A 23390-nucleotide genomic window follows, 5' to 3' on the forward strand; every position below is an offset into this window, starting at 1 on the left:
AGTGTACAAGACCATGTCTTAGATTTATTTTTAATAAATATAGTTCATTTGCAAATGTCCAAATGAAGATGGTTTAGATTTTTTCATCCTCTTAGTGATCTCAATACCCATCAATTGTTTTTCTAAGTTTCGTTATGTAATAAACATAGTTCTCTGGCGACTATTATCAGCTAGAACCTCTTCAAAAAAAAAAAAAAAAGCAATGAAATTTCTTTAGTTGAACAAGGCATCCCATAAAATTACTCCAAAAGCCCAACCTTGGCATCTAACAGGAAAGCTTCTGAAAGATCAATAAGAATATGACAATTAGGGGACTCTTTCCCTTCACTGCAGTGTAGTCTAAGGTATATTGAAGAGATGAGAAGATATCACATTTTTAGGAATGCCTAAGAAATACTAGGCTATGGAGAATAGTCATCATGTTCCATCTGACTGGGAAAAAAAATAATAAAAGCAGTTTAAGATCATTGGCAGGGTCTGATAATCTTGTCAAATTTCGCATCAATGGACCATGAAACAAAACAAGTAATCTCAGATTCAGAGCATAATATACGCTCTTTCCTGCTAAAATCAGAGACAGTCTAGGATGGTGTGATATACATAATTCAACTGAAAAGTAAAAAAGGAGTGAGGGGAAGAGGAGAGCCAAAATGGAGAAAAGCAGATAGAGAGGATAAAGAAAAAAGTATTTTCTGAAGTATAAACTTGGGGGGAAAAGTTAAATTCATATGCTTCATACTATCAGAAAATTAAAACATCCTCCCCCATCACTCTCTCTCTATCCTGACACAGAAATAAACAAAGTCAAATGTATGACAAGAATTCTGTAATCTATTAAATGCAGGTGCCTCGAAATACATTATCTGTCCACTTCCCTGGGATAGTGTTTGCTCTATTTCAATCATACAGCTCACATTGAACATTCTTCCTCTATCTATAAGCAGCCACAAACTTGTTCTGGAATTAGGTAAGGAATGATGTTTGCCTTTAGTAAAAAGCCCATTTGCTCACCTTTGAAGGACATGGGCAAGCGTCTCTATGGTTCACTCCAGGGTTTTGTGCTGGAACTTCCAAACAAAAGCCTCATAAAAAGATTTTTGCTTCTGTCTGTCCCTCTCTCCAGCCTGCTAACAGAAACTTACTGAGTTCCTCTTAGGTGATCAGCCCTGTGATAAAGCAAGGGATAAGATGTGAATAAAAGAGAAAAAAAAATCCCCATCTTAAAGACATTTCCACTCCAGAGGCTTATAAAGCTATTACCTAATTATACAAATAAATGTATAATTGCAAACTTCAATGAATGACATGAAGGGAAATTCTAGGATGCTATAGAATCCTGTAATAGAAGGATCTGATTCAAAGTTTTAACATACCCTAAGAAAAACAAAGGGCTTCCCTAGTAGCTCAGTTGGTGAAGAATCTGTCTGCGGTGTAGGAGACCCGGGTTCGATCCCTGGGTCAGGAAGATCCCTTTTGTTTGGAAGTTCCGGCACAAAACCCTGGAATGAACCATAGAGACGCTTGCCCATGTCCTTCAAAGGTGAGCAAATGGGCTTTTTACTAAAGGCAAACATCATTCCTTACCTAATTCCAGAACAAGTTTGTGGCTGCTTATAGATAGAGGAAGAATGTTCAGTGTGAGATCCCTGCAGAAGGAAATGGCAACCCACTCCAGTAATCTTGCCTGGAGAATTCCATGGACAGAAGTGCCTGGCCGGCTACAGTCCATGGGGCCCCAAGAGTCGGACACGACTTAGCAACTAAAGAGAGAGAGAGAAGAAAAACAAAACAAAGAGTTCATCTTTGTTCTTTAGGGTAGAGAGAGTATTTTGTCCATTGACCACAGCCTATAAAACACTGATGCAAAAAATATCATATTATGTTATTTGTGCTCAAATAAAAACTTCTTGGGCCTTTGTTTGCTTTTAACACTTTTTCTGTTGCTATAAAAAATACTTCAAAAATGAATAGCAAAGATGTTTATTTCTAGCGGCTTCGTATGCTAATTTAAAATAAGCTGGAGGGTTTTAAAAGGAATGAAAATAAAATATCCAAAATAGAGCAACTGCTCTGGACCAGAAGTTAGTGGGTCTTAGTCCCCGTTAAACATGCCCGAGCTGGGCTGCTTTTGCCAAAGTATACAGTGTCTCTGAACCTCAGTTTCTTCATCTCTATATTGAATGCCATACCCACCAACAGGATCCTTCTGTGGGACTTATGAGTTGACGTTCAGAAAAATGCTTTGTGACCACTGGTATAGAAAGTTAGTACAAAAATGGAGGAAACAAAGGGTTAAAAAATAACACAAGTCTGAATCTCCCCTCTGAGGGGAATTGGTATTGGCTGTCCCAGAAGACTTCATTAGTTATTTGAAAGATGTCGTCCTGTATTTATCTCCAAATTGCTTACTCCTCGCTAAACACATGCTCACGCCAATGTTATCAGAGCTTATTACATAGCATGTCACACTTGGTACCCTGAGAAAAATACCAGCAAATGCTTCTGCAATAAATAACCATATGTGCCCTTGCAACCCAAATTTTACTGAGAGAGGAAAATGGCATTGTTTGGAAATATATGCTGGGGTTGGATTCTTTTTTTTTTTTCCTCCCCCTCTTCAAAGCATATTCAAGGACGATAAAGTGAACCTAAAAATGAGACAAGTTCAGCTTGAAAGAAAATGCCATTTTCCTTGGAGGATTGAGGTAGTAATTCTTCCTTGAGTTCTTCTCAGTAGCAGGCACCCATATTTTCACTTTCAAAGCCTTTATATATGTGACTGATCCCATGAAGGGCATTGCTCAAGACACACAGGCTCCAGGGCCATCTGCCTTATTTGATTAATGGGGCTATTCTGAGAAATCATGGCCTGGAGGAGACATTTTTAACCAGTTCTGTCAGAAGGAATCACTTCGTGTTTACCTTCCACGATTTTAGTGTAGGTTCTTCCGAGAGGTACGTGAGATTTTATAAATAGCCATCATTTGCAAAATGTTCCAGAAGATTCTCCTCTGAAATAAGACTATCACACTAAGTAACTCTTTCCATTGTTGACATGTTACCATCTTAATGAAGGGGCAGTCATTATCTACAGGTGTAGTATTCAAAAATAAAGCAAGATGCTTTTAAACACCATCAAGGGATACATCATTGATGATCACATTCTAACATGTTTAGAGAGAATTCCCTATTTATTCAATTTAATTTTTCATAGTAATCTTTAAATTGGAGTATAATTACTTTACAATGTTGTGTTAATTTCTGCTAAACAACAATGTGAATCAGCTATTTGTGTGCATATACCCTTTCCTCTTGAGCCTGGTGGGATGAATTGAGAGAGCATCATTAACATATACACACTACCATGTGTAAAGCTGGGGCTTCCCTGGTGGCTCAGATGGTAAAGAATCTGCCTGCAATGCAGGAGAGCTGGGTTCGATCCCTGGGTTAGGAAGGTCCCCTGGAGAAGGGAACGCCTACCCATTTCAGTATTCCTGCCTGGAGAATTCCATGAACAGAGGAGCCTGGCAGGCTACAATCCACGGGGTCACAAACAGGAAGATGTGACTAACGCTTTTCATGTGTAGAACAGACATCTATTCAATTTGATCCGTTTTGTCCCTCAGGTTTTCTTTACTTAAAAAAGGAACGCCATATACACTATGAAACTCCTCAGGTTTTTTAATGCAAACATATTTTTTATTAAAGAATGAATGCATTTATGCTAAAGAGTAGTTTACATTTGTCGTGAAGCAGCAAGCAGATCTCCAGAAGGTGTGCTGCCCTCAATACAACTCCATGCTTATTCTACATGCCTTAAGATGGGACCCACGCTCGGGGGCACACGTACACACACACAAATGCATACACGGACGCACAGATACACAGACCAAAACACCGACACCACTTCTCTCTGGATTCTATAAACTCTCATTTAAGGCTTCTGTAAGGTGTCCCAGGGCCCCTGACATGGTTACCAGGATTCAAAACAGACTCTCAGAAAGGAGCAGCAGCTCCTGGAAAACTGTTCATCTGCTCTCGGCCTTAAATGTGTGGATTTTCACCAGTACTTTCAATGTCACTCAATGTTGATTCTTTGCGTTTATGATATTTAAAGATCCATCAAACCAAGAAAACTCAGGCTGTCTTAGTAAGAAGTTCTCATTAGAAATACCCAAAAACTGGCAACTCTGACCCTACGAGATCAATCCAATTGGAAGAGAAGAAGGTCAGATTTCCCTTGCGAATGGACATAGGTTCTCTGGATAAGTCTGGTTTATAGAATCCGTTCCCTACTCGAGTGCCATGTTGAGTGATGGGTCAACGCTTCCTTAGTGATACCAGCTCAGATATGAAGCTTGCCGTGAGAGAGTCATCAGATAGGACCATCAACTAAATAAGTTATCATAAATTGCAGTTGAAGAAAGGACAGCCCTCATGGGCTTTGTATACTCGCTGATTACTCATTCCCTTTTTCTGAACTTTCTGTGGTGGTGGTTTGAAGCTCCCACATTGTTTGACTGATTCTTTCATTTCCTTGGTTATTATTGTCTTCCCTTTTGGTGTCCTGCCATGTAGGTTGAGACTGCAATCGTGGAGGGATGGTGTAGTGGATTGGAAGGGCAGAGAGGGTGGATGGGGCCGTGGAGGAAAGGGGCTATTAGTAGTTGCAAGAATTCTAAGAAAATAGGTGAAGTGAATACAATAAGAAGAAGGTGCTACTGGATACACTATGTAATAAAAGCATTGCCTTTAACTGTGAATTAACTGCCAACTATCAGGTTGTTAGTTATAAAGCTCAATAAAGCTGTGCTGATTTGCTTACTGAGGAGAGAATCTGAAACCAGCCAGGGGAGAGGAGCTCTGTGTTGTTCCTTTAGCCCAGAGGCCTCCTCGTCAGCATCAGCACTCACCATCTCCCCCTACAACCAGGGACTCTATAGGTGCATCTAACATTTTTGTTGGGTTTCATAAGGCAAGTGGGAATGGTGCATTGGATAACAACTGCAGTGTATTTGCCCGACAGTGGCAAAAATCAGCATGGAGAACTCCTACAATGGAGGCATTGGAAAATGAGCCAAAAAAAGAAAAAGTCTAGAACTTCCCTCCCCATCCACACTCCCACCCTCCTCATAGTCACAGCAGCAGCAGATTTCAATGTAACGTAATTACTTTAATAATACATTTCTTTAGATTTAGAATTGCTCTTCTGAATTTAAAAAGCTTGGTCGGCCAATAATTTGGCAGTCTTTTCATCCCAAATTTGAATCATCGCTTATCCGTCTGTCATCTTGAATTCCTTGACCAATGCTGCCTTTGCTGAAGCTCTCTGAGTTCACTCAGCCATCGTCAGATTCTAATTCCTGGGACGCCTCTTCCGAGGAGCTGTTCCTGTGGATCCGGCCATCGCTCTTCATACTGTGGAAAGTCTTCTTGAAGGCCTCCATCATGGCGTGGGCCAGCTTCTTGGCCTCCAGCTTGCTCTCGCACTCAACAGCATGGCAGTCCATCTGGTAGGACAGGTCATCATTAATCTCCCTGTAAACCCAGGCGAAGATGTTGGGGCTCACGTTGTGGTCGGCGGTGCAGTAGGCGATGCGGGCCACCTGGAAGGTATCCATGTGCACCGTGGCCTCACCTTTGTGGTCGAGGTGATGGAGCCACACTTGGAACGGTCGGATTTCCAGCAGGGCATTGGCTGGAAAGACGTCTTCTCGGGCTAGTGTGTGCTTCTTCCAGAGCTCAATGACTGGCTTTTCTGTGCAGCCTGACAAAAACTGCATGCCTGTGGTGGGCACCTTACCCAGATAGGTCACCTGCAGACAGGAGAGAAGAAAAAAAAAAAGAGAGAGGTCAACAGTAGGCTCTTGATTTAGCTGTTCACTCGTGTTCCCAAAGAATCAGTTTCACTCTAGAACAATGGAGAGATATCTTTATTGCCCCTTAAAAGAAGAACTATTGGGAATTCTCTGGTGATCCAGTGGTTAAAAGTCTGCCGTCCAATGCAGGGAATGTGGGTTCGATCCCTGACTGAGGAACTAAGATCCCACATGCAACAGGACAACTAAGCCACGTGCCACAATTACAGAGCCTGTGCACCTCAACTAAGACACGATGCAGCTAATAAATACATAAATAAATGTTGTAAAAAATAATAACTGTTGTCACAATTTATATTTTTTTCTCCCTAACAAGTTGACCCCTTGACAAAGGTACTGAAATTTTTAAAACAGGGCTAGATTTTTAAAATTTAATTTCTAGAGGACTACTCTCCCTCCCTCAATCTCCTTTTAAATTCAGAATGAATGATTATGATCTTTTATGTGATTTGGCATTTCTTTGAAATTATAAATCCATTTGAAGTTGATTTTTAACCAAACACACAAAGACTTGAATGATAAGAAAGAGTCAAAGGAATGTTGCCTCTGAAAAACAATATATGTATTAAACTTATCTCCTAGACAGATTCTCTTTGTAAATCTCTCAATGTTTGATTTCACTTAAGCTACTTACTTCTTAGAAAATGCCAAGGACACAAAACTGTTCTACTTAACTGATGGTCTAAAACATGATTGTTTTCTCGCCAAGGTAATGTTTAAAAATGGAGCAATAACCAGTTGTATTTCAACCCAAACAATTGTTTGTATCAGAGTATAATTGCTTTGTAATGTTGTGTTGCAAAAAGTATTCTTGTATTGCAAAATGAATCAGCTACATGTATATGTATGTGTGTGTGTGTGTGTGTGTGTGTGTATACATCCTCTCCCTCCCCTACACCCCCCTCCCACCTCTTTAGGTCATCACAGAGCAAAGCTTTCCACTAACCATTCTACCCATGGTAGTGTATACATGTAAATACTACGCTCCCAATTTGTCCCACCTGATAAAAATGAAAGACCTACAGATAGGTTAAGATTAAAACCCAGGTTTATCAAATAGCTAAATGAGCAGTACTAAAACAAAGAAAAGTAATTCCACATGATTCAAATAGCATCCTTTAAAAAACTGATTTATAATATACCAAGAAAAGATGTTCACTCTCTCACTTTATTTTTCACTCATCAAGATAGACAGACCCTCTATCACCCGGCACATGCATTAAACCTGGCCTGCTGCAGTCCATGGGCTCACAAAGAGGTAGATAAAACTTAAGAGACCAAACAACAAGGATGTAATTTGGCTCAAAATAAGAGGCTCAGATATAAACACTCTTCCAAACATTTTTTGGAAGAGACCAGAAAGAGGTCCAGAGAAATGGTGAGAACTGAGCGAGGACATTTGGCCACAATGATTCTAAATCAATGTTTCTGTTAAGTGGACGATAAAGGCCACATACAAAAAGTTCAGGACACGGATGTTGAGTCCTGTTGCATGTTTTTGTGCTTCGCTTCTCTCTTAGACAAGAGTTCACCATGTTGTCCCTTTAAAAAGATGACTTCTTAGAAAAGAAGCACAAATGCAGCCCATTCTAGAAGTATTTCTTGGGAACCTATCATGCACAACAGCAAGGTGCCAGGTGGGCATGGGGGAAGGGGAAGATGGAGAGGTCCAAAATTAGTAGGCAGAAAGTAGCTGAATATTTGTTCAGAGCAGGGTCTTTGAGGCCACAGAGGTTGAAAATAAATCCTAGCTCCTTAGTTCACTGAGTGGGTAGTTCTGGAGAAACTGCTAGCCCTTTGCACATGCACAGATACAGCTATGATGTGAGGCAGATGGTGGAAAGGGCAGGCAAGTGGTACCACAAAGTTTCTGTTGTTAAGTAATGTCCCACTCTCTGCAACCCCATGGACTGCAGCACAACAGGCTCCTCTGTCCTCCACTATCTCCCAACTTTGTTCAAATTCATGTCCATTGAGTCGGTGATGCTCCCTAATTATCTTATCCTCTGCTGCCCTGATCTCCTTTTGCCATCAGTCTTTTCAGCACCAGGATCTTTTACAATGAGTCAGATCTTCCCATCAGGTAGCCAAATTATTGGAGTTTCAGCATCAGTCCTTCCAGTGAATATTCAGGTGTGAGATATTCCTTTAGGATTGACTGGTTTGATCTTCCTGATGTCCAAGGGACTCTCAACAGTCTTCCCCAGCACCACAGTTCAAAAGCACCAATTCTTCTGGCTCAGCCTTCTTTATGCTCCAACTCTCACATTCATAAACGACTACTGGAAAAGCCAGAGTTTTGGCTATATGGGCCAAGGCAAGGTGATGTATCCACTTTTTAATATGCTGTCTAAGCTTGCCATAGCTTTCCTTCCAAGGAGCAAGTGTCTTTTAGTTTCATGGCTGCAGCTACAGTCCACAGTGACTTTGGAACCCAAGAAAATAAAATCTGTCACTGCTTCCACTTTTTCCCCATCCATTTGCCATGAAGTGATGGGACTTCATGATCCACGAAGTCCATGATCTTAGTTTTTTGAATGTTGAGTTACAAGCCAGCCTTTTCACTTTCCTCTTTCACCCTCATTAAGAGGCTCTTTAGCTCCTCTTCACTTTCTGCCATTAGAGTGGTATTATCTGCATATCTGAAGTTACTGCTATTTCTCCCGACAATCTTGATTCCAACTTGTGATCCATCTAGCCCAGCATTTCACATGATGTACGCTGAGCATTTAACAGAGCCAGTGATGGCACCCACCATGCTTAAGGAACACCTCTGAGAAGGATTCAATGGATTTCAAGGCATCAGGGCTTCAAAGCTCAGACAGGAGACCAGCAACTAGATGGTGAAGGGTAGAAAGGAGCAGGAAGGTAAGTGCTGCAGTGGGGAAAGTCCTCACTTTCTTGGGCACATGGGGCACTTTGGCCTGACCACACATTTGGTCTAAGACAGCCCTGAAGAAGAAACAGACGGTCTATGACTGCTGGATAAAAACAGGCTGAACTTTGAAGAGTGGTCTTGCATACAGTCTGAGGAGTAGGGCCTTCTTTGCTCTGGATGGAATGCCACTGAGGGTCTACAGTCCAATGGGTACCTGGATATGACGGAGGCTGTGAACTTGGAAGACTTTACGGATGCCAGGAAGAAAGACAGGTCAGGGGGCTGCCCAGCAGAAGACTGCTCAGGCAGGAAGCGCTGCAACAGCACAACCAGGAAGCAAGGGTGGCCTGACTTAGGAGGGGAGGCAGTGGAAAGGACAGGGGAGACAGATGGGAACGATATTCAAAGATCAAACTGAAAACCCTTGGCAATACACCGAAGCGGGGAAATGACTCAGAAAGATGCTGCAAGTGCCTGCACTCTCCACGGGGATGACTGCAGAATAGCTCTTTGTCCCTCTGGATTCGAGTCATGTTATAAAGATGGCTTTGTGAGGAAACGCACAACATAAGGTTCTTGACTTACTGAACATGTTTTCTGTGTATGGTATTTACGATACCTTTATTATTTTTAACAACTTTATTATTTTAATTGAGGTGAAATTCACATTACATAATGTTAACCGTTTATGTATGGTTCAGTGGCATGTAGCCGTCAAACTGTTGCACAAGCATCAGCTCTGTCTAGTTCCAGAGTATTTTCATCACCACCAAAGGAGATCCAGTATCCATTAAGCAGTCACTCTTCATTTTCCCCTTGATCCAGACAGTGGAAACCACGAATATGATCTCCGTTGCTAGAGATTTACTATTCTGGAGAGTTCACACAATTGGAATCACAAAATATGTGACCTTCTGTGTCTGGCTTCTTTCACGCAGCATAATGTCTTCAAGGTTCATCTAAGATATACCATGTATCAATACCCCTTTCTTTTCTATGACATCTTTCCTTTTGAAGTAGAATAGCAAATGGAGGAAACTAGTATGAGAGCTTGAAGTGAAAAGCATTCTTTCTTACTGTCCCCTGAGACTAGAAATAGCTGTTTATATCTGTTATATTTGATAGAAACATTCTTCAGATGGAGACAATCTCCTTTGATGTGCTTTTATCTCTCTCTCGTCCTCTCTCTCAAACACACACAATTTTTAAAAAATTATACGGTGGTTTCTATCATGATATAAAGAATAAATTTTTAAAACTTTGTTACAATAAGTTGTTTATGATTCCTTAAAATTAGTAATAATAATATTTTGACAACTAAGGAAAATGTATTCCTCATAAATATTTATTATTTAAAAACTAAAGGTTTTAAGGAAAATAACATTTTATTTTTGGAAGTTTGCTTGAGAGAAGCATAGAGCTGAGATGATTAGCTCAAAGAGTTTAATAAGACAACAATGAATGCTATGTAATAATATGTAGACATTTCTTAGAAAAACAATTTTAAAACACTGCGGTTCAACGTACACACAGATATAATCTCTTGGTACTAAACTTACCAGGGAAGTAATCTTAGCAGCCTGTTTTTACTATCACTTAAACAACTCACTAAGCATAAAGTCCCACTTCATTGTTTACACAGGTCTGCAGCCAAATCAAGTCACACACTGAACAGTAACAAGGAATATTTGCATCACATTTTAGGCAAAAAGCACTCAGTGTCCATCAGATCCATCAACAGCCCTGTAGGTAAGAATGGAATTTTATTATCACTAACCTGGATTTTTAAAATTGGAATATAATTGCTTTACATTGTGTTCATATCTGCCATGAAACAAAGTGGATCAGCTATATATATACACATATCCCCCCCATCTTGGACTCCTTTCCACCCCACCCCACCCCAACTGTCTCACCCCACTAGGCCATCACAGAGCACTGAACTGAGCTCCCTGTGCTATACAGCAACTTTCCACTAGCTATCTGTTTCACACATGGAAGGGTGCATAGGTCAATTTTAATCTCCTAACCTGTGTTTAAAGACAAGAACTGTACATCAGGTGGTGGTTCCAGGTACAAAGAGTATACTACAAAGTGTTGGGAATTCAGCAACACTGTGATGATCTAGGAAAGCTGCACAGAAAAGACAGCCTAAAAAGACACTCGTTCAATTCTTAGCCCACTTTATTATTATATGAGAATCATTTCCATGCAGCTTTACTTTTCAGCCATTTATTCATCTTTCCCCTTTTGGAGCTGTAAGAGAAATTTTCACATTGTATGAACACCCTAGAAACCATGTGTCTTCCCAAAGAAAGAACCACATTCTATTGCCTGGTGTTTTTGTAAATGACACTCCCTTCCATGCCTGGGCATTTCTTAAAACTTTATTCTTGTTTTATAACTGCAGAAAATAAGGTTCAAAAACCGTAACTTCACAGGTAAAATGAAACACAAAAAATAAGGAAATATATATTTATATGCATCATGTAAATATACATTATATACTTTTACAAATATTTATTATATATGATCTGTTTATAGTCTATGGGATTTCCCAGGTGAGAATTCTGGGGTGGGTTGCCATTTCCTTCACCAGGAAATCTTCCCAACCCAGGATCGAACTCAGTCTCCAGCACTGGCACGTGGATTCTTTACTAAGCCACCGGGGAAGCCCATGTATATATTATCTGGTTTCTAAAACTCAAACACATATAATCTATTTACAATGAAACCAAAGATTCAAGAGGGAGGGGACATATGTACACCTATAGCTGATTCATGTTGATGTTTGACAGAAAACAACAAAATTCTGTAAAGCAATTATCCTTCAATTAAAAAATAAATTAATTTTAAAAAATTCAATCTAAAGAGTTTCAGACTTTTGGCATCTTTCCAAAAGTTTCCTGTGAACAGAGAGGCATAAACATGTTCTAATATCACTAATCCTGAATATTCCATTAGCTTCATCTTGCAAAGTATCACTAAGCCTGCAGATGGAGACGGGCTAAGAGCGGATTATGTGATGATGCCGCTCAACTGTGATACTGACAAGGGCCAACGTTCACACCAACTGTTTGCTGGGGCACTGCAACTTACGTCTGCTTTTAATGGGGATTTGCCACGGAGGCCAGAGGCTGCAGTGAACAGACAAGCCCTTCCTCCAAGCGCAGAATTAGCAAGCGTGCATCTAAAACACCAGAGAAAGGCTGCTTCCCCAGTGATGGCAGCTCCAGGCCTGCTGCTTGGCAATACGAGGGTTTCTGCAAGGCTCTTAGCTGTGTCCTCTCTTTGATAAAAACGCACTGCATGTGTGTATGCTAGGTCACTTCAGTGTGTCTGACTCTGTGCAACTCTACGGACTGTAGCCCGCCAGGCTCCTTTGTCCATAGGATTCTCCAGGCAAGAATACTGGAATGGGATGCCATGCCCTTCTCCAGGGGATCTTCCCAACCAGGGATTGAATGCCTGTCCCTCACATTTCCTGCACTGGCAGGCAGGTTCTTTATCACTAGTGCCACCTGGGAAGTCCCCCCCAAAAATACACTGCTGCTGCTGCTGCTAAGTCATGTCCGAGTCTGTGCGACCCCATAGATGGCAGCCCACCAGGCTCCCCCTTCCCTGGGATTCTCCAGGCAAGAACACTGGAGTGGGTTGCCATTCCCTTCTCCAATGTGTGAAAGTGAAGTCGCTCAGTCATGTCCAACTCTTAGTGACCCCATGGACTGCAGCCTACCAGGCTCCTCCACCCATGCAATTTTCCACTAACCCTGCCCAAACCTTCCTAAACAGTCCCAGTAATGAACTCCTCTCTGCTTCCTGTAAGGTGTGGCCAACACAAAGCATAAATAAGGGAGTATAACTTATGTCACTGGGTAAACCTTGGGAAGTCAATGAAACTCTACTTTGTTACCTTTGGGGAACTGATAGCTTTGTCTGAAATCCTATGAGATTACATCAATTAAAAGCATATGTTAATAATTTGTGTGTGTACTTAGTCACTCATTTGTATCCAGCTCTTTGTGACCCATGGACTGTAGCCTGCCAGGCTCCTTCAGGCAAGAATACTGGAGTGGGTTGCCATTTCCTCCTCCAGGGGATCTTCCCAACCCAGGGATCAAACCCAGGTCTCCTGCCTTGCAGGCAAATTCTTTACCACCTGAGCTTCCCTTGCAGCTCAGACGGTTAATAATTTGGTACATTGCTTACTCCTTAGAAGAAAAGTTATGACCAACCTAGATAGTATATTCAAAAGCAGAGACATTACTTGGCTGACTAAGGTCCGTCTAGTCAAGGCTATGGTTTATCCTGTGATCATGTATGGATGTGAGAGTTGGACTGTGAAGAAGGCTGAGCGCCAAAGAATTGATGCTTTTGAACTGTGGTGTTGGAGAAGACTCTTGAGAGTCCCTTGGACTGCAAGGAGATCCAACCAGTCCATTCTGAAGGAGATCAGCCCTGGGATTTCTTTGGAAGGAATGATGCTAAAGCTGAAGCTCCAGTATTTTGGCCACCTGATGCAAAGAGTTGACTCACTGGAAAAGATTCTGATGCTGGGAGGGATTGGGGGCAGGAGGAGAAGGAGACGACAGAGGATGAGATGGCTGGATGGCATCACTGACTCGATGGACATGAGTCTGAGTGAACTCTGGGAGATGTGATGGACAGGGAGGCCTGGCATGCTGCGATTCATGGCGTCACAAAGAGTCAGACACGACTGAGCGACTGAACTGAACTAGAGCAGGGATCCTCACCCTCTGGGATCTAATGCCTGAAGGTCTGAGGTGGAGCTGATGTCACAATAATAGAAATCAAGTGCACAATCAATGTAATGTGCTCGAATCATCCCTCCCCCATCCATGGAAAAACTGTCCTGCATGATATCGGTCCTTGGTGCCAAAAATGGCTGGAGATTGCTGCCTTAAGGAAATATAGGGAAAGAATTATCTGAATAAATTTCCCTAGAAATGGAATAAAAGGAATTCTCTAAGTAGAGTTTCCTTGAAAATGGAATGCAAAAATGATAAAATGATGCATCAAGACAGTCTCCCCTCAGAACGACCCCTTTAAATCAGCCCGGCCATCATCCTGACTGGCCCGAGTTCCAGCATTCTGTCCCTGAGCACTTTCCCCTAATATGCCAATTATTTACTACCTGCTCGCAGATTTCCTAATTCTCCCATTAAATTCCCCAGTGTCTGGCATTCACCCATACTGGTGACTATAAGTCAGTGGAAAAAGAAAAATTCAGGCTTTAAAGTGATTTTCTCTTTAATATTTTATGTTTAGTTTAACAGAACTGTGCCTTATGGCTCTGGTTTTCAAGGGAAATAAATAAAAATATTTTAAAAAATTAATTCTCTCAAAATACCAAAGATTTAGTGATGCTCTGCAGGCAGCCACAGCCTCTGTGCTTATGGGACTACAAAGAACATGTGTCTCAATAAATAGAAACCCTGAAATATGGGGGTTTAGCCAGGTATCCTCTTATGTCAACACTCCAGCAGGGATTTACTCTAAATATGCATAGGGATCCCTTCTTGCCCCAGTCTTCCTCGTGTGGGAGACTTGTTTCACACCCCTCTCCAGGCACGTCCTCCTTGTGAGCGAGAACACAGGACTCAATGTGCAAGGCTGCCTCAAGGCTTCTACCACTGACATAGCTAAGCATCGACGGAGGGTCTGTGAATGAGCACCCTGTCATCTTGGCCGTCTATGAAAGAGGTGAATGTTTTCTCCATGAATAAGTCCCTTCTGAGCCTCATTCTCAGGAGCTGCAACCTTCCAGAGTCACAAAGCAGATGAGAAACACAGAGTCACGAAATTGTTCCCTAAACATCCAGAATGGTAGACAGATATTTTTCAAGATAACTTCCCAAGGTGCTGTGACAAAGGGACTTGGAAGAAGACGAGAAGATTCTTCAGGAGGAGTCACAACCCATTAGAAATAAATACTGGAATCTTTCCCATGGTTGCAGAAACAGGCTTTGGGCAAGAAACTTATTAAGAATGAATCATTCAGAGAGAAATAAACAAACAGAGAAAAAAAAATGAAGTTTTCCCCTCTGTGTCATTCAATGGCATAAACCAATGCCCAGACACAGACGTCTGTAATGTGTGTGAATGGGCTTTGCCCAGTCCCAGTTGAAGTATTTGAGGATATTCGTGGCATGTGAAAATGTGGAGAGGCCATAGAGCCAAGGGGCCCGCCAGAGTGTCTGCATCATTAAGAGTGTCAGATCAGGAGAGACCAGTGTCCTCAGAATCTCTCCTTCCCACCCATGAGTTTTCCAACACCCCAGCCAGGTCTCCATTCATGAATCACTGTTCCCACCTCTGTGGCAAAACAACCCTGGTTTCCCGATGTGCATCCTACTGGCAGAGCCGGCACCATTCCATTCCTTCCTCTTGGTGGCCTGTCCGTATTTCATTCTGGCCTGAAACACCCTTGGTGAGGACCCAGGATCATCTCCACTTAGATTGTACAGCCAGACGGAAAGGGTGATAACAGAGGTCCCTGAAGGAGGGTAGGAGATGGATGACAATCTGAGAAACCAAACACCTGGTTTTCTGCAGGATTCAACCTTCCAGGCTGGATAAGCCCAACTACCCGACTTCAGAGGCTCAACTTTGGTTCACTTTACTATGTGGCTTCTCTGAGAAGACACGTCAAGAACAAAGATTCTCCAGAGGCCTTTCTTGGAATATAAAAGATCTTTTTGTCCTTCGTTGTCTGTAGGAGACTTCCTTTCCCCTGCTGACATAAAACAACATGATATGAGCACAGGATGGAGAAGACGTAACTGGGAATTCTAATAGCCTTTGGGTTATAAGGCAGAAGATGAGACAAAGAGCCGCTCATACTCCTGGGCCAAATTCCAGAGCCAAGCTCTTCTGTTCTCACATTAATTCCCTTTTGCAGATTTCAGAGGAAAGGTAAAGGACAAAATCCTGAGATTTATGATGCAGGCTTGAATCTACTCCTTCCTGGCTGGTCACAGAGGAGCAAGAATCCACTAGGCACTCTGAAGAGTGGGGATGGATCCAAAAGCCAATGACCTAACTATCCATAATGCAAAGACCAAAGTGATGCTAATTATAACCTTGAACTTGCATAACATGCTTTAAACCATGAAGACAATATCAAAGGATTAATAATGCTCACAGTGAAACCTATGAAGTTATTGTGAGAAAAATGAAAGTGATAAGCTTTGTCTTGAAAAGTAAATTTGTTTATCCTGTATGTTCATTTGATAACTATTCACTGAGCACCTACTAGCAACCAGGTTTATCAGTGAATAAAACTGATAAAAGCCCTCTGCCTTCTTGGGGCTGACACTCCAGCTAAACTGAAGATGCTTATGACTGAGTTTATAGAACTCAAAGTTATGTAGACAAGGCTGGTAGCAGGGAGGAGAACATGGATGGGCTTCTAAGAGTGCTTCTGATGAACTGGAAAACTTCTCTTGGGTTTACAAGAGCTTTTTCACTTCATACAGCATAACTTGGACCAAAAAAGTCCCCATTTAGCTTCTATTCCTTGGCCCAAGCTGTGCCGCATGCAGGGTTATTAGTCTTTACAGTCACTGTGGTTTGGCTTCCTGAGATGCTACTGTGGTAGAGAATCAGGCAGGCTAATGGCTTCAGAAGAGTGCCAAGGGAGAGGGGAATCAGACGGGAACTAGGAAATCAAGGACATAGGAGATACAAGGCCTACCCTGCCTCCTGAACAAGACAGACTGGCAGCTAGAATGCTCTGGATATGTTACATTGAATGGACAGGCGGGGTACCTGGCCTCACTTGACACCTGTGTTTCATTCTCAGGATGACACCTGAAACATTCTCAGGATGTTTCAGGCACATCAAACTGATTTGTCTTCATTGAAATCTTATAGTAAAATTTAAGTTGCTTTATTCTACTTTTTTTATTCTGGTATTCTTTGCCCTCTTCCTTTACTTGAGAGATCCAAACAAGTTTTCCTTAACTACTCACAATTATTCCAATAAATTTCTAGTACACAAAATACACAGAAGAACTATACAAAAAAGACCCAGATAAGCACGATGGTGTGGTCACTCACCTAGAGCCAGACATCCTGGAGTGCAAAGCCAAGCGGGCCTTAGGAAGCATCACTGCAAACAAAGCTAGTGGAGGTGATGGAATTCCAGTTGAGCTATTTCAAATCCTAAAAGATGAAAGTGTTGCACGCAATATGCCAGCAAATTTGGAAAACTCAGCAGTGGCCACAGAACTGGAAAAGGTCAGTTTTTATTCCAATTCCAAAGAAAGGCAATGCCAAAGAATATTCAAACTACCACACAATTGTACTCATCTCACATGGTAGCAAAGTAATACTCAAAATTCTCCAAGCCAGGCTTCAGCAATACATGAACCGTGAACTTCCAGATGTTCAAGCTGGTTTTAGAAAAGGCAGAGGAACCAGAGATCAAATTGCCAATGTATACTGGATCATCAAAAAAATCCAAGAGAGTTTCAAAAAAACATCTACTTCTGCTTTATTGACTAAGCCAAAGCCTTTGACTGTGTGGATCACAACAAACTATGGGAAATTCTTAAAGAGATGAGAATGCCAGACCACCTGACCTGCCTCCTGGGAAATCTGTATGCAGGTCAAGAAGCAACAGTTAGAAATGGGCATAGAACAACAAACTAGTTCCAAATGGGGAAAGGAATACCTCAAGGCTGTATAATGTCACCCTGCTTACATATCTTACATGCAGAGTACATTATGTGAAATGCTGGACTGGATGAAGCCCAAGCTGGAATCAAGATTACTGGGAGAAATATAAATAACCTCAGATACACAGATGACACCACTCTTATGGCAGAAAGGTAAGAGAAACTAAAGCGCCTCTTGATGAAAATTACAGAGGAGAGTGAAAGAGCTGGTTTAAAATCAACATTCAAAAAATGAAGATCATGGCATCCAGTCCTATCACTTCATGGAAAATAAATGGGGGAAACAATGAAAACAGTGACAGACTTTATTTTCTTGGGCTCCAAAATCACTGCAGATGGTGACTGCAGCCATGACATTAAAAGATGTTTGCTCCTTGGAAGAAATGCTATGACAAACCTAGACAGCATATTAAAAAGCAGAGACGTAACTTTGCCAACAAAGGTCCATCTAGTCAAGGCTACGGTTTCTCTAGTAGTCATGCATGGATGTGAGAGCTGGACTATAAAGAAAGCTGAGTGCTGAAGAATTGCTGCTTTTGAACTGTGGTATTGGAGAAGACTCTTGAGGGTCCCTTGTACTGCAAGGAGATTCAACCAGTCCATCCTAAAGGAAATCAGTCCTGAATATTCATTGGAAGGACTGATGCTGAAGCTGAAACTCCAGTACTTTGGCCACCTGATGCAAAGAACTGACTCATTGGAATAGACCCTGATGCTTGGAAAGATTGCAGGCAGGAGGAAAAGAGGACGATAGAGGATGAGATGGTTGGATGGCACGACCTAATCAGTGATGAGTTTGAGCAAGTTCCAGGAGTTGGTGATGGACGGGAAGCCTGGCATGCTTCTCCATCCTCAGCCCTTCAGTCTCCTGAGTCATCCCTAAGAGGCCCAGATGATTGTGGTTAAAAACTAGGATTTAATTCTCCAAAGAATGTCTTGGGTACCATCTGGCACCTATTTTTGGCAGCTCTTTCTTACCCTTATCAGGATAAAAGTAGACCCGGCTATCCTATGGCTAGACAAGGCTGAGGACCAATCGTGGCCATTCCCCATAATATCATCCTGTAACGTCTTTTGCCTTATATCTATTTAGTCAGGCTTGATCAGCTGACTAAGAGGGTGAGCAAGGCTGCCTAGGGGAAGCCTGCCTCTGACTTTAGCAGAGGGGCTAGTGATGACCCAGAAAGGCTTACAGACCTTACTCTTAATATTTTTTCCAGTAGTAGCAACAATCTTGGCAATAGAAGGTAGATTTTATAAAATGCATACCTTCTGGGGCACATGTATACATATGCCTCTGTTTAGTGCTATTTATTTATTTCAGTAGCTTTCCTAATGTCACACATACTAAGAATACTTTTTTGTTGTTAAGCAGTTTTTCCCAAGTATTTGCATGAGTTATGCTGATAGAATCTATAAAAATATTAATAAAAATTTTACTGGGAGATACAGTTTCTTTTTATTATGTAAATTTCTGTCATGGGGGAAAAACAAATTTACTAAGACCCAATATCAAGAAATAATTATGTGTTATTTTTGTACTCTAACAAAGAGATGAACACTGCTTCAGCTGTTAAATACAGCATGTGTCGTACAATTAGAAACTTACGTGACAGATTTATTTCTGTTATTCATATTACAACTTAGTTCCACTGATGCAGAGTGCTTTGAGATGCTGGGTCCCATCTTGCATTTATCAAGCAATCCCAATGTGCAATTTGTCCTGTCAATTGGCTCTTGGATGTGTGAAGCTTGGAAATATTGTCATTGTCACTGTCAAAGACAGAAGCAATTTATCTGGAAGGCACTGAAGTGTGCTTCAGAAGACAAAGTCACTTAATAAAAATGACACCACATTAAAACATACATTCCCTCATCCGGCCCCTTCTGGTAAGCTGGAGCAAGGATGGTTAAACCACTGTTCTACTCAGTGGCACAAGAACAATTTATTTTGTGACAAGTCTGATAGCTCCCCTTCTGCATTCTAATCAGCGGAATATACCAGAAAGAAAGAAATTCAGTAGAGCTCTCTAGGGTCTGAAATGTTCACAATGAGAAAATTCTCTAAATGGCAAATCAATATCAAGCACACTGCTTGAGGGTTATCCTGACAAATGGATCCAAGGGACAAACACTGGGGCCAGGTAAAAAAAAAAAGTCACCAATTTTTGTCCTTGTAGCACTGTATTAATTCATCCTCCTTAGCACACAATTGGTTGGGAATAGACCAGAAAAGGTACCAAAGATTTAGAAATAATAATGTTGAGGCAACATTTGACCGAATAAAAGAAACATACCAATCTACTGGCTATAAGTCTAGAGCTCTTACTAGAAGGCCAGTGGCGGCTGGAAACAAGAAAGTCACTCTGAGGTTAACTAAACATGGAACTACCAAGTATTCCAGAAAAAATGAAGACTTATGTTCATATACATTCACACACACACTCCTATCTCTCATCAATGACCACTGAGACTCTGTGAGCAGTGACATGCAAGTAGCAAAGAGCACACGCCTGAAACCCAAATCCTTTTTCTAAACATCATTTTCTACTGAAAGGAACCAGCCGTCCTCAGAGGAAAAAAATAGTTGATTCCATGACAGGCACATGAAAGGAATGAGAGGATCTTAAATATCATACTGTGCCAGAAAGTAGGAAAGTGCTCAAAGAATCACAGAAATATGTCCAAAACACAGCTCAGTTCAGTTCAGTTGCTCAGTTGTGTCCAACTTTTTGCGACCCCATGGACTGCAGCTTTGTCAGGCTTCCCTGTCCATAACCAACTCCCGGAGTTTACTCAAACTCCTGTCCATCAAGTCAGTGATGCCATCCAACCATCTCATCCTCTATCATCCCCTTCTCCTCCCACCTTCAATCTTTCCCAGCATCAGGGTCTTTTCCAATGAGTCAGTGCTTTGCATCATGTGGCCAAAGTATTGGAGTTTCAGTTTCAGCTTCAGTCCTTCCAATGAACACTCAGGACTGATTTCCTTTAGGATGGACTGGTTGGATCTCCTTGCAATCCAAGGGACTCTGAACAGTCTTCTCCAACACCACAGTTCAAAAGCATCAATTCTTTGGTGCTCAGCTTTCTTCATAGAAAACAAAACAGGGCACCAGCTTTTAAAGGGGTTCCTTTTCATTCCAATCCCAAAGAAGGGCAATACCAAAAAATGTTCAAACTACATTACATGTATGTATATATATGTATATATGCTTATATATATATAAAGATATAAGGATATATAAGAATGGTTGCATAAGATAAATACCCAGTTTCTGAAAACTACACCCCAAAGTATGGGGGCATCACCTCTTATTACAAAACTGGGTTGGGAGGTGTTGCATGAATGATCAAGCAAATAAGCATTTGAGAGAGATACACTTCCCTTGTGGGAAGCAAAAATGAAAAATGGTTGTCTGGAGAGGCCTTACAAGCAGCTGAGAAAAGAAGAGAAGCTAAGGCGAAGGAGAAAAGCAAAGATATGTCCATTTGATAGTAGAGTTCCAAAGAATAGCAAGGAGACATAAGAAAGACTTCCTCAGTGATCAATGCAAAGAAATAGAGGAAAACAACAGAATGGGAAAGACTAGAGATCTCTTCAAGAAAATTAGAGACACCAAGGGAACATTTCATGCAAAGATGGGCTCGATAAAGGACAGAAATGGTATGGACCTAAGAGAAGAAGAAGATATTAAGAAGAGGTGACAATAATACACAGAACTATACCAAAAATATCTTCATGACCCAGATAACCACGATGGTGTGATCACTCACCTAGAGAAAGACATCCTGGACGGCACTGCAAAGTCAAGTGGGCTTTAGGAAGCATTATTATAAGCAAAGCTAGTGGAGGCAATGGAACTCCAGTTGAGCTATTTCAAATCCTAAAAAATGATGTGAAAGTGCTGCACTCAATATGCCAGCAAACTTGGAAAACTCAGCAGTGGCCACAGGACTATAAAAGGTCAGTTTTCATTCCAATCCCAAAGAAAGGCAACACCAAAGAATGTTCAAACTACTGCACAATTGCACTCATCTCACATGCTAGCAAAGTATTGCTAAAAATTCTGCAAGCAAGGCTTCAACTGTAATCAATTCTAGTGAATCACTAGTCAATCCTAAAGGAAATCAGTCCTGAATATTCATTACAAGGACTGATGCTGAAGCTGAAGCTCCAATACTTTGGCCATCTGATGCAAAGAACTGTCTCATTGGAAAAGACCCTGATGCTGGGAAAGATTGAAGTTGGGAAGAGAAGGGGACAACAGAGAATAAGTTGGTTGGATGGCATCACCGACTCGATGGATATGAGTTTGAGTAAGCTCCAGGAGTTAGTGATGGACAGGGAAGCCTGGCGTGCTGCAGTCCATGGGGTCACAAAGAGTCCAACACGAGTGAGTGACTGAACCGAACTGAACTAAGAGAGATACATATAGAAATAAGTTACAATAATTTCATTTTTTGTCCTAAAGTTATTTCACACTAAAAATTTTAGGAACATATGTGAGTACATTTCCCCCGGCTCGATGCTAATTTAAAAGGAAAACAGAAAGATCTTTATGAGTGAGCATTTGTAGTTGATTAAGCCATGTTCATATCCTGAAGAATAAACTTGTATTAATATGTATCCACTCAAGAACCTATTTGTAATCAAGATCCACTCCCTCATGCTGACTGGATTTATCTGTCTTAGTGCTGCTGCTTAGCTGCTAAGTCAGGTCCAACTCTTAGCAGCCCCATGGACTGTAACCCACCAGGCTCTTCTGTCCATGAGATTCTCCAGGCAAGAATACTGGAGTGGGTTGCCACTTCCTTCTCCAGGGGATCTTCTGACCCAGGGATTGAACCCAGGTCTCATGCTTGGCAGGCGGATTCTTTACCACTGAGTCACCTGGGAAGCCCATATATCTTAGTGATATGTGACAAATTCCACTCTAATCCTCCTGGTGCACCTAAATTCAGGTATTTAAGTGGGCATAGGTAAAGTCGCTCAGTCATGTCCAACTCTTTGCGACCCCGTGGACTGTAACCTACTAGGCTTCTCCGTCCATGGGATTCTCCAGGCAAGAATACTGGAGTGGGCATATAACAAGTTAAATTATCTTCCATAAACAAGCAATACCTTTAGTAATCAAATCTGTGATGACTCAAGAGCTTTAAACACCATATTTACCTTCTGTTTCCAAATAGAAACCAATGCATGATGGAAAGTTATCTTTCCATCACTATCACCATCACAGTTGTATAGTCTTAGTTAAAACTTATCTTGGAGACATACCTTTTCTGCTCTCTAACCCTTTGAAAATATTGTGATTTGTCTCCATATCAAAATTATCACACTGCAAAAAAAAAAAAAAAACCTATAGAATTTTGGTGCTAGCTTTATAAAAAAGGATAATGATATCAGATATTTAGAAATACAGAAACAAGTACTTATAAAGGTTTATGTATTGTAACTTTGAGGGGTTTCTGGTTAGGGTCACCTCTGATGAGTATATTCTTGAGAGGGGGAAAAAGAAGAAGGAAGTTTCTCTTCAAATGTTCAACAAATCAACAGAAAATGCAGCCTGACAACTCGAGGCGCTGTGAATAGCATCAGGACATCTGTGTGGACAGCAAAGGGAGGACAAAGAGAACATCCTGTGCACAATTTCTGAAACCTTTTGAAGGGCCTTATCTGACTCTCTAGACCCTGGAGAACACATGCACATGAAGCAAATATTACAGAAACCGTGGTTCACAGATTCAGGCCAGAAAAGCAGACCTTTTGAAAAAGAACTTATAGTCACTGCTTGAGTATATCCATATAGAGGTGAATGTCTTCCCTGTAAATTCACTGGATCTTACATACAGGTCTTCTCTTATTGACTTTTTTGGTTGAACTTGCTCTATTCTTTTTTTTTAATTTATTTTAAAATTTTACATTTA

The 23390-nt window shown here is 41.3% G+C and overlaps 1 protein-coding gene across 1 annotated transcript in view; it reads right to left on the bottom strand.

Annotated features, from left to right (window-relative positions):
- Positions 1–3677: 3677 nt before the first annotated feature.
- The window catches only part of PID1 (phosphotyrosine interaction domain containing 1), a 276617-nt gene continuing 256904 nt past the window's right edge, over positions 3678–23390 (bottom strand). The window contains exon 3 of the mRNA XM_069578467.1: positions 3678–5816. Within this exon, the coding sequence (XP_069434568.1) occupies positions 5340–5816 (477 nt within the window). The 3' untranslated portion in view covers positions 3678–5339. The remainder of the gene's footprint in view (positions 5817–23390) is intronic.

Source organism: Ovis canadensis, chromosome 2 (assembly GCF_042477335.2).
Source record: "Ovis canadensis isolate MfBH-ARS-UI-01 breed Bighorn chromosome 2, ARS-UI_OviCan_v2, whole genome shotgun sequence".
NCBI lineage: Eukaryota > Metazoa > Chordata > Mammalia > Artiodactyla > Bovidae > Ovis > Ovis canadensis.